The sequence below is a fragment of the Arachis ipaensis genome, chromosome B2 (genome assembly GCF_059453495.1).
Source record: "Arachis ipaensis isolate K30076 ecotype BB chromosome B2, ASM5945349v1, whole genome shotgun sequence".
NCBI classification, from domain to species: domain Eukaryota; kingdom Viridiplantae; phylum Streptophyta; class Magnoliopsida; order Fabales; family Fabaceae; genus Arachis; species Arachis ipaensis.
Genome location: NC_142437.1, coordinates 73141125 through 73154152, shown reverse-complemented (window position 1 = coordinate 73154152; position 13028 = coordinate 73141125). Strand labels below are relative to the sequence as shown.

General features: G+C 36.7%; 1 protein-coding gene across 1 annotated transcript; it reads right to left on the bottom strand.

The window, feature by feature from the left end:
- Window positions 1-1360: 1360 nt before the first annotated feature.
- LOC148574379 (uncharacterized) lies at window positions 1361-1915 on the bottom strand. Its single transcript, XM_088505893.1, has 2 exons — window positions 1694-1915; window positions 1361-1633 (listed from the first exon to the last, which is right to left on the bottom strand). The coding sequence occupies exons 1-2, from the start codon at window positions 1913-1915 to the stop codon at window positions 1361-1363; spliced, it is 495 nt and encodes a 164-aa protein (XP_088362019.1).
- Window positions 1916-13028: the final 11113 nt, after the last annotated feature.

Genomic DNA, 13028 nt, shown 5'->3' with positions numbered 1-13028 from the left:
ACTGGTGTCTCAAGAAGTCCCCAACGAAGTCATTGATTAGCCGTCTAAGAGATGTATAATCAAGCTGGCGGTTCAATGCTTTCCACTGAAGCATTCACACGAACGCAAGAAGAACACGGGTGGTTGTCAGGCACGCGGTCTTAGTATGAAGAACGAAGATGATTGTCACGGGTCATCCCATTAATCATGTTGAAGAACGAATATACATCTTAGAATTAAATCAAACCCGGATTGAAGAGAAATAGTAATACTTTTATTAATTCATAGAACTCAGCAGGGCTCCTCCCCTCAACCAAGGAGGTTTAGAAACTCATACTGATAGGAAATACAATGATGAACGAAAATATGGTGTAGTCTCCTATATGATTTTGTAAAATATCACTTAAATACTAAACTAATGACTAAGGATTACATAAGAAGGGTAAAACAGTCTTTTAGTGCTAAAATCTACTTCTGGGGCCTACCTGGTGAGTGTTTGGACTGAGCTTTGATGAGATCCACATGCTAGGAGGCCTCTAGGGCGTTGAACACTAGCTAGGGGGTCCTCTTTGGGCGTTTGGATGCTGGTCTCCTCCTTGTGGGCACTGGACGCTTGGAGTGGGGCAGGAGGCTGGCGTTGGACCCCCAGTTTTGGGCCTTCTATTCTGAAGCAAAGTATAGACTATTATACATTGTTAGAAATCCCTAGAAGTCAGCTTTCCATATCCATTAAGAACGCTTCATTTTGATATCTGTAGCTCTAGAAAAACTCTTCCGAGTTCAAGGAGGTCAGATCCGGACAGCATCTGTAGTGCTTTCTCTGTCTCTGAATAAGACTTTTGCTCCAGCTCCTCAATTTCAGCCAGAAAATACCTGAAATTGCATAAAAATATACAAACTCAAAGTAGAATCCAAAAATGTGAATTTAACACTAAAACCTATGAAAACTTAATAAAAATTAAACAAAACATGCTAAAAACTATATGAAAACAATGCCAAAAAGCGTATAAAATATCCGCTCATCGGTAACCCTCAGAAATACATGCTCTCCCACTTGAAATGCCAATGGTTTCCTTCTCTGTTCTGCAAAACTTTTCTGTCGGCTCTGTGCAGTTAAAATCCTAGCTCGAATCTTCTTAATCTTCTCAATAGTCTCCGCTACCAAATCAGGATCCAAAACACTTGCTTCACCGGTCTCATACCAACAAAGTGGAGATTGGCACTTCCGTCCATACAAAGCCTCATACGGAGCCATCCCAATGCTTGCATGAAATCTGTTATTGTACGCAAACTCCACCAATGGCATGTAATGGTCCCAACTTCCAAGTTGATCCAAAATACACGCCCTTAGCATATCTTCCAACCTTTGAATAGTCCTTTTTTACTGTCCATCAGTTTGCAGATGATACGCAGTGCTGAGACATAGTCTCATACCGAAAGCTTTTTGAAAAGCTCCCCAAAACCTTGATGTGAATCGGGGATCACGGTCCGATACTATGCTCAATGGCACACCGTGCAACCTTACAATCTCCTTTATGTACAATCTTGCCAATCTCGCCAACTCTTGTCTCAAATTTCCGATATCTGGCACACAAATTCTCCCTTTATACCTCCAAAACCCTTCATCATCCTTAGTAAATTCTCCATGCCTCTTCTGGCCAACCGGTTGAAATAATCGCTGAAGTTCTTGTTCATTTTGCTGAGCCCTCTAAACCTCTGACTTAAAGGTACTTGAAATTTGCAATTGATTTAGAGAAGCTATTCCGACAACTTCACCAATGTCCAGCTTAAGTTCTGCAAACTTATCCACTAACACTTCTTCCTTAATCCTCATCCAAGCAACAGTCAAAGACTTTCTACTCAAAGCGTCTGCTACCACATTAGCCTTCCCAGGGTGATAACTCAGTTCAAAATCATAATCCTTCAAAAGCTCCATCTACCTCCTTTGACGCATATTGAGCTCTTTCTAATCAAAGATGTACTTGAGACTCTTATTATCAGAAAAGACGCTAAACCTCACTCCGTACAAGTGGTGCCTCCAAATCTTCAATGTAAACACAATCGCCGCTAATTCCAAGTAATGATTTGGATAATTTACCTCATGTGGTCTCAGCTGACGCAATGCGTAAGCCACCACATTTCGGTGTTGCATCAACACACAACCCAAATCCTTCAATGACGATTCACAGTACACTTCAAATGGTTCGTGTGGTTCCGGTAAAATTAAAACAGGCGCTGAAGTCAACTTTGGTTTCATGGTCAGAAACCTCTCCTCACACTCTGACGTCCACACAAACGGTACCTCTTTCTGGGTTAACATAGTCATCGGTAATGCAATCCAGGAAAATCCCTCAATGAATCTTCAATAGTATCCGGCCAAGCCCAAGAAACTTCTAACCTCCGTCACCGTAGTCGGTCTCTCCCATTCCATCACTGCCTCCACTTTCGAAGGATCTACGGCTATTCCTCCTTTGCTCACCACGTGACCTAAGAACTTCATTTCCTCATTCCGAAACTCGCATTTGGACAACTTAGCATACAATTTCTGTTCCTTCAGGATTTACAACACAATTCTTAAGTGCTCTTCATGTTCTTCCGCCGTCTTGGAGTAAACTAAAATATCATCTATGAATACCACTACGAATTTGTCCAAAAAGGGATGAAATACTCTGTTCATGTAATCCATGAACACAGCAGGTGCATTCGTCAACCCAAAGTACATCACCGTAAACTTGTAGTGTCCATAGCACGTTCTAAACGCAGTTTTCGGAATGTCATCTTCCTTCACCCATATCTGATGGTATCCTAACCTCAAGTCAATCTTCGAAAACACCCCAGCTCCTTGCAATTAATACATTAAGTCGTCGATTCTACGCAATGGATACTTGTTCTTCACAGTCACTTTATTTAACTATCGGTAATCCACGCAAAGTCGCATTCCTCCATCCTTCTTCTTTACCAGCAAAACTGGCGCTCCCCACAGAGATACCATTTTAAAGCTCTTTGAATTATCTTTAATTTGATATAAAATTCATTCAATTTGAAAAACCATAGCAAAAGATATGATCTGTCAAAGTTCACCCAAAAGCTGGTTTTCACCATAGTTCACCAAGTTCTCAACACCTTAAAATTCACAACCAAATCAATTAAAAGTCTATTCCATCTCACCATAAAATACTACCAAATTTTATACTTTACCTTTCCATCACATTTCAACTATTTCAACACCTATATCAATCAATTCCACCTCTATGACCCAACAATTCCATAATTTGCACATCAATATTCAATATTAACAACTTGGACCAAATCTCACTACTCATAAGATTCATTTATCATACCTCATCATAATCCTCATCTCAACACATCAAAACCATCACAAGCATTAACATCATCACACATTAGCAAATCTAACAATCAATTCAACCCAACCTATCATATTGGTCACTAGACTAAGTGTCCAGAAATATTATATATTACATAGAGGAAACCGAAACTATACCTTGACTGATTTTCAATATGTACAAAATCACCAATTGGTCACTCCAAGCTTAAACCAAGCCACCAATTTAACTCCAAATATTCACAATTATCACAATTTATCAAGATATACACAATTAATTCATAAAATCAATACCTAGGGTTTCTAAATACACAATTCACAAAGGATAAGAGCAAGCTTACCTTTTTCGATGGTGTTTGGAGTACAAATCACCAATAGTCCAACCTTAGACACCACCTAAACAATTAAAAACACAAAATCTACTCAAAATCAAAGCCTAGATTTTCGAATTTTTGGAAGAAAAGGCTGAGAGAGAAATCGAGATTTTCTTATCCATTTCTTGGGTGAATTTTGTAGAGCTCTTCGTGGTGATCGCGTGGCCGCAAACGGTGTGACAATCGGAGCTCCGTAGCTCAAGTTATGAGCTTGGGAAGTTTGAGGTGAATATTGTCAATGAAACTCTCACTCTCTTCTCATTTACAGCTGCAACTCTCACTCTCTAAGGGTAATGGTGGCTGAACGAGGTTCATTTGAGTGTTTATATATGTTGGGTCTGGGTCTAATTTGGGTTCGGTCTAACTCGTTAGCGTCTTTAGCCTGTTTCTCCCAATTTTGGGCTAAACCTTTAAAATTAATGCTCAGTTTTAAATTCTAAATGTTTTCCTAGAGTTTTCTACTGTTTTTATTATTTTCATACAGTATCAGACCGATTTAAACCGATACTGCCAGTTAATTTATTGATTCGTGTTTTTATGTGATTTTTTGCAACAATTACATTTTTCAACTCAAAAAATCTATTGAGTCCAAATATCATATTTAAATTTTTTAATTAATTTTTTAAATTTTAAATTCTATTTTAAACAATTAATTTAATTTAAATTAAATTAAACGGTTAATTAGTTCCAGTTGTTACGGTAGTGGCACGAGGATTGGTAGAATGTGATGTGTTTTGTGACACATAAGTGGTTACAGAATTGTGTATCGTGTTTGTTTATTGAGCTGACCCAAATCAATGGAAACTTGGGTATCGTGTTTGTTTAAATAATTTAACCGACCCTAAAAACCGAATCGAATCATGGAAAACTGCTTTAATCATATGTGCAAATTGTGTAACCTGAGGATTATTGAAGAATGTGAAACTACATATACCTGCATTAATCATTGCTCCATTCATATATATATATATATATATATATATATATATTCATATATATATTCTTGATCTTCCTGCCCAAATCTTTAATATCTATATAATTTAGGATTTTTCAATCATAATGCTAGCTTTTTTATTGAAGGAAAAAATAAGAAGAGTACAAAATTTAATTTATATAAAATAATAGATAGATAAGAAATTAATTTCTCAATATACAAAGAATTATAAACAAACGCATAAAAAAGGGTAAAATGATTGGTTAGGTTGCTTTATTCAGTAACCACCAATATTTGAACATACCCATGATAATCTTGATTGATCAAATATTCAAATCACATGCAGACCCTGATATAGCTCTCTATCTCTCTCTTCTCATTTTTTAAAGTAAATTTAAACTGCGTTCTGCTGCAAATTAAATTATTCAGTTTATTAGTTTGATTATTATTTTCTCTTTTTTATACGTCGCATGATATGCGAAGCACAGTAGAGAGAATGTGCAAATGTGATATAGTTGAGTCAAAGGTTCTCGGCTCCGTTGACGATTCTTAAATTTTGTTTTGATATGTTGTTTCATTCAATAATAATTCTACAAGACTGAATCATAAAAACGCAAATATATAAGGGTGGCCAAAAATGGCCATGGTCAGCTGGGAATCAGCCTACTTCAATAGTAAGTAATAATGTAATATCTTCTCGGAATAACTTTCTTTTATATATATTTTTTAATTATTTTATTTTGATACATTGTGAAGGTAAAGTAATTTTATATGTGCATTAATTATATATGTAACGTTATGTTAGTAAAAATAATTATTTTTTATATTGACTATATAAATAGTCATCTAAAAGAACAAATATGATTATACAATTATATATTTTTCACTGTTAGTACATTAAAATTAAATTTATATTTTAATATTAATAAATAATGGTTATTTTGTTGCTTAAGTATAATCTAAATTGATGTTATACTCTGTATACTTGTGCGATATTCTCATATATGTTAAACTTTTCTACTTGTGATATATATAGAAAACAAAAATTTAAACGACCTTAATAATTTTTTTAAAAGATAACAAAATTTCTTAATAAAAAAATATCTTTTTGATTTTTGACTTTTAATTTTTTGTGAAGCTGATTAATCTCATTATTAATATTTTTTCTCTGTATTAACAGAGTAAACCTACATGATATATTAAACTGTTGATTTATTCGTTAAAATTAATTAGAATTTATAGATTTTTTTTTGTTAGGAGTCTTGTTGTGTTTTAGGTAATTGTTAGGTTTGTTTAGTTATTTTTAATATTTTTTGTTACCTTTTTAAAATATATTGGCTAAATTGCTTGTAAAATTGAGAGATGTTCGTGATTTTTAAATTATTTTTATTTATAAAAAATAAATAGATGACATATTAGTAATTAACGTATCATATAAGCATGTTTTATGTAACACCCGAATTACCCTAAGTTTTACCTCGCGTCGTAAAACAAAGGTTAATCAAAGGTTATACATATTATGTAGAGGGAAATAATATATATTCTAGAAGCCCGATGAATGATTAAACTAAAAAACAGAGTTCGAAAAGCGCAAAACGTACTCACGAAGCTACACTAAACGAAGCACATGATATACGTACGGATATCAAGGTATATGTATATAGATATATCAAAAGATAATAATATAGAGATCGAGCCGCCGCTCGTAGAGTTTAAGCCGGCTAGCTTTACATACAGACATACAGAGTTTAGACAGTTAAAATGGCTTATACAAACTTCCTCTCAATGTAAGCCTCTAGGCCAAAAATAAATACAAAAGTGAGAGATCTAAGCAAAATAATCAAAAAGACTTCAAAACAAGATAGCAATCCTCCGCTCTGTCACCACCAAGCAACTCACCGAAGGTTCTCAGTATGGTAACAGTGTCCAGTGATGTAAGATATAAGACTCCGGGACGCTAGAGACAGTCCTAGAACTTCATATCCATCACAAGATTCAACTTAAAGTATAACTAAAACAATAAAACATCACTTAAAACCATAATGATAAAGGGATAATCTAACTTAGTGGATTTCTAAACTAACAACTTTCCGTTGTCCCATAGCCTTCACCAACCTATCCTCCATGCGATCCCATCGCCACCGCCTTTTGAACCTCCTCAATCCCAGTAGAATACACAATTAATAGAATGCAAGTAAAGCACAAGTATAAGCATATATGTCAAGTAATTCAAATAGGCAATTAGGCATGTTATACAATTAGGCAAGAAATACAAGTTGGCAAAGCAAGCAAACAAATAAAAGATGCATATGATGAATGCCTGTCCTATTTGGCTGTGATATCACATTGTCGGTTCAACTGCCAACTCGACATATTTCCATGGAGATGTCGCCCTTCGCTCTCATAATGGGAACCCCCGAGATATCGTGCCCGGATCATAGTCCAGGATGTCAGTGCCTGCACACTATAGTGATTCCGAAGGGATGCGAGCGGGATACTCTTGCCACGGACCTCACATCTCAACGTAAGTGGGATTAACCACCGTCCTTACGCCGCCGCTGCGACCTCGACAGGCGGGATTAACCGCCGTTCCTGCCAGGCGCATAGCGTCTCAATAATCTCATTAAAATATTTCATCAGTGGTTTGCATAATCATTTCATTCAGTACTCAGTAGTTTACCACTATCACAATTCATTCCGAACTCATTAGTTCACCACTTTCACAATTCATTCCGAACTTATTAGTTCACCACTTTCACAATTCATTATCAATAATCACCAATACCATATGCCGCCTCCTCACTCAACCAAAACTGTCCTCAGTACTCCAGAAACCTAAGCCTCCGTTCTCTAACTTTTTACCCGAAATACCGAATTAAATTCACCTAGGACCTTCTCTATGTTTTGACATCCAAAAACAAGCCAAAGAATCTTAGATAAGTGTCACGGAAGTTTACAAACTTTTCGAGAAGGTAAAATAGTTAAAAACAAGGTTTTTATTGAAAAATAGGGCAGTGTGTGTATGCATAAAGTTGTGCGTACACATGCCCATAGGGATTTTCAAGAAGTGTGCGTACGCATAGAGGTGTGCATATGAACTGGAAGTAAAAATCTTTATTCTGTTTATACGCATGATGCGTGCGAACACTCTCAACAGAATGCACCTTCTAGCATGTGCGTGCGCACAGCTTGCAAAATTCAGTAGGTGGTGTGTGCGCACAGAGCGTGCTAGTGCTCCCAACAAGGCTGTGCATATGCACAAGTTAAAAATGACCACTGAACAGAGCACGCGCATAGCAGTGTGCGTGCGCACACAAACCAAAAATCACAAATTCTACAACATCACAGAATTCATATTTCTGACACCAAATTTCAATTATCATATCTTTCTCTACAAAATTCAGATTTCTACAAAATTGATACCATTTTAAAGCTCTTTGAATTATCTTTGATTTGATATAAATTTCATTCCATTTCAAAAACGGTAGCTCAAGATATGATCCATCAAAGTTCACAAAAATCCATTTTTACCAAAGATCACTAAATTCTCAAATCCTTAATGTTCATAACCAAAACCAACTTAAAATCACACCAAACTCCAATTTACCTCATAACTTATCCTTTGTGTTACAAATCACCATTTACACCAATTTCCATTCACATTACATATTCCTCAACCTCAATTATCAATTATTTCACACTATAACATTTCTCAACCAACACAATCATCCATCATCATTATATCACCAACAATCATCATGATCAATCTCAATATCAATCTTCAACACTATTTTATCAACATCAACATCACAATTCATCAAAACAACCCAAAATCATCACATCATCATATATCATCATACAACAATTTCAACAACCAATTTAATCCAATCCTATCCTATGGGTCACTAGCCTAAGTGTCCAGAAATATTATATATTACATAGAGGAAATCAAAACCATACCTTAGCCGATTCCCAATATGCACTAAATCATCAAATAGAGTCCAACTCAAGCCTCCAATCACCAATAATCAATCCAAAGCTCCAAGTAAGTGCCAACAATCACAATATCAAGCTATATACACATAATTCATAACCAATCAATCTAGGGTTCATCCTAATCACAATTTGACAAGGGTTTAAGACACTCTTACCTTACCCAACAGTTTTGGAAGCAAAACCTAATAGATTCCTCAAGTTAGATTGATCTTAAACACATCAAAACATGAAAATCTCAAAAACCCCAAATACTAGATTTTTAACTTTTTGAAGGAAAGGCTGAGAAAGGATTTGTGATTTCTTACCAGTTCTTTGAATGAGTTTTGTAGAGCTCTTCGTGGTGATTGCGTGGCCGCAAACGGTGCGGTGATCGGACCTCCGTAGCTCAAGTTATGAGCTTGGGAAGTTGATGATGAATAGTGAAAATGGAAACCCTCACTCTCCTCTCACTTGCAGCTGTGTTGTTGTGTTTATGAGGATGAAGTGGCTGAATGGGGGTTCATTAATTGGGTTATATGTGTTGGGCTTGGGCCCAACTTGGGTCCGGTCTAACCCGTTAGTGTTTTTGGCTCGTTTGGCCCAATTTCGAGCCAAACTTTTAAAATTAGTGCCCGATTTTCAACTTTAATTATTTTTTTAAGGTTTTCTACTATTTTTAATTATTCTCACACAGTACCAGAAAGACTTAAACTGGTTTTGCCGGTTCATTCACTAGTTCTAGTTCGAGGATGTAAACCCCGTAAAATTCGCAAATAATTAGTCAATAAATTGAATTTTAATTAGGAAAATTAAAAATGCAAAACTAATATTAAAATAAGATAGAGCTCTTCAAAACGATAATTTTGATACCAATTTCAAAAAATTCGGCACAAAATTGGGTCGAACGGATCGAACCGGACCCGAATCGGGCCCGTGGGCCCAACCGGACCCATCATTTAAATGAGCTGAAGCTCATTCTTCCCAGTTCTGCATGCAAGAACATGCTGGAGGCAAGTGAACAGGGGGGGAGAACAAGTAACAAATCCTAACCCTCACTCCAATTTTATTTCTCAATAACTTTTGATCCGGAGCTCCGATTGACGAACCGTTTGCGACTACGCGTTCATCGCGACGTGCTCTACAAAACCCATGGAACAATTTGGTAGGTAACTCACTATTTCCTTCTCATCCAGCTTCCCCCAATTTTGAAAATTCATGAACAATTATGTTGAAAATTGTTCAATTTTGGTGTTCTAGGTTCGATTTAGCTTGCAGAGCTTATTGGGTTTGAGTTGCTACGTGTGTGGGTACGGTAAGGATCACTCAAACCCTAATCCAATTTTGATTTCGTTATGTAAAATCTGAATTTGGAATATATATGTGAATTAGGTGTGAATTAAGTTTGTATATAAGCATTGGAATTGCAAGGTGAGCATTTGGAGGCTTGGTGATGATTGAAGCTTAGATTGTGGCTGGTTTCTTTGAGCTTGAGGGGATCTGTTGTAACCTGGGTGGCTGCCTTGGACTAAATACAGTGATCGACCAATGTATGGTTTAGGTTTCGCGCGTTTAATATATAAGGTTGTGTGAAAACTTAGGCTAGAGCATTATAGGATAGGTTGAAATGATTTAATGTGTTAAATGGTTAATGTTTGTGTTGTTGATGAATCAATTGATGTGGGTGTTTGTGTTAAGTATTTGATAATGCAAGTTAAAATTATGTATGTATATATGATAGTGTGATGGTGATGAATAAAAGGGTTTATGATTGTGGTAAAGTGATGGTATGGTTGACATAATGAATGGTGTATATTTGAATTTGTAGATATTATTATATTGAATAATGTTGTGCTAACAATTGAAGAATTTCATGTTGATGATGATATGTGTATATAGAGTAATATGTTGGTTTGTGGTTAAAGTTTGTGAAGTTGGATGTATGTGGTATTTTTGAGCTAGGTTGTAAGAATTGTGGTGTTATGATTAAAGGCTAGCTAGATTGATGATTGTGGTATGTTGAGTTGTATAGAAATGAGCTTTGAAGAGGAAATGTGGTTTTGGAAAAAATGAGGTTTAGGTGTTATTTGGTAAAAAGTAAATTTTAGTGAACTTTGTAAGTCCATAACTTTCTCCTCAAATTTTGGATGGAAATGCGAGTTGTTTCAAATGGAAGATGGTTTTATAAGCTTTTGAACGATATGAATTTTGTGAAAAATAGAATTTTGTAGAGAAAGTTATGGACGCGAAAGTTTGGTGTAAAACCTGTGTTTTGCAGGTGGCAATTTTACTGGTTTTGTAGCTTCTGGGCAATCTGTAAGTTTTTTGGAAAATGCACATCCACACGTATGCGTGGCCCACGCGTACACGTGACGTGAGATTTCAAACTACGCATGCGCGAGTAGCCATGCGTGCGCATGAAGAGCCAACCTGCATGACCACGCGTACGCATGACCCACGCGTACGGGTGACATGCGGTTCTCACCTACGCGTACACATGGAAGAAAATGCACGCGCGTGCTACTTTTTCACATTCCCACGCGCACGCGTGGCCCATGCGCACGCGTGGCCTCTGCTTGCTGCAAAGCTGGATTTTTGGCGTTTTAAACCAGATTTTCACTTCTAAACCTCCATTTTCTTCCTTCTAGACTTAAGATATAGTACTAAGTCCAGTAGCGAGTTGAAGCTAAGAAAATAAGGTAACTTGGGGTTGAAGAAAGAGGTAAATATGATGAGTTATAAGAAGAGATGTAAATGGGAAGTGGAGTTTTGATGTTATGGTTTTGATAAATGATTACATAATAATTATGAAAATGAAGTGGCTTATAAATGATGATATCTGAGATACGAGTTTCCCTGGGTAAGAAATGTGGCTTGCCACCACGTGTTCCAGGTTGAATCTCGATATTCTGTTGACCCTACGTCGTAAGGGTGATCGGACACGTATAAATTCCCGGGTATGGATAGCCCCAGTGAGTGATTTGAATGATGAATGAATGTGAAATCTATGCATAGACTCATGGGAATGCGCGACGGGGGACAGTCTAAGGTTTTCGGACTTGTCGAGTTGGCTGGATAACCGACAGATGAACCTCATCAGTCATAAGATAGGCATGCATCATGTGCATTTGTTTGTTTTGGTTGTTATGCACTACCTGGGATTGCCTAACTGAACATATATATCCTTCTACCTGTATACTTGCTACTTGCACTATCTGTTTCTTACTTGTGCGTGAACTTGTTTAATTGCTTGTTACTGCTGGATTATGGATGACGGAGGAACGGAGGAAGGGTAAAATGGGTTGGTGTTGATGTTAGGTTTAAAAGTGAGTAAGTTTAGGAAGGTTTAGATTACCAACCCCTATTTATGGCTTCTGTTTAGAAATTAAGTTTTATAATTATATGACGGAGTTCTAGAATTGCCTCTGGCATTCCCAGGACCTTATTTATTATACGTGTGGCACCTTTACCATGATGAGAACCTCCGGTTCTCATCCCATACTGTGTTGTTGCTTTCAGATGCCGGTCGAGAGGCTCCTCACAAGGCATTTGGATTTCCTGAAGCGGAGTAGTCCCTGGATTGTATTTAGGTTCTCAGTTTGTATATATATGTATATGTACTTAGCTTTCTTTCTAAGAAACTTGATTATTTTGTTCCTCATAGAGGTTACAGGAGAGTTAGGGAACTTATTTCTGTATTTTGGGTTTTTGGGATACTTATGTATATATGTAAATATTCTCCGGCCAGCCTTGGCTTCGCAGGCTGAGTCAGAAGCTAGTTTCACTGTATCATTGTCTCTCTATCCATTCTTTTGAGTATTCACATTTAAAACCTCTAGGTTTCTTAGCATGCAAGTAATTCTATTCCTCGAGCGTTGTGCTTTTTATTTTATAATTTTGTTTTTACCCATTTTTCAAGGCTCCTAGTTTATTATATTCTTTCTACTATTATATGTATGTACTTTACTATTAGAATTCGTAGCACTTCGCCACCTTTGTTTTACATCCTAGGTGTAAAGCTCAGTGTGGTAGGGTGTTACATTATGGTATTAGAGTACTTCATTCCTATAGAGCCTGAGGCCGGACTGAATATGCTTCTGTGCATTCTCTGTGTATGTGTCTATGTGCTATTAGGATATCTAACTGATATGTGTAGCATACATGTTTGTAAGCATGCATTTGGGACTCTTAAGCACTAAACTTGAGATATTGAGACTGATCACCTTAATATCAATTGTTTGGTATGAACAGGGACCAAATGTCGTCTCACGGATCCGAACGAGGTATTCGGCGGGAAAATCTTAGGACTGAACTAATGCAAGGACCTCGAGATGGAAGCTTGGGTGCTGGTACAAGCAACATAGGTCAATACTATAGTTTAATGACCCTTAATGAGTTCCTCAAGAGTGGCCCACCTCGGTTTAAT

What these genes read in the sequence shown, in the direction of transcription:
- LOC148574379 (XM_088505893.1), bottom strand. Translation starts at nt 1,915, where the DNA reads ATGGAGCTTTTGAAGGATTATGATTTTGAACTGAGTTATCACCCTGGG. An exon ending in CAAGTACCTTTAAGTCAGAG is followed by an intron (nt 1,634 to 1,693) that starts GTTTAGAGGGCT and finishes CCGGTTGGCCAG; the next exon opens with AAGAGGCATGGAGAATTTAC.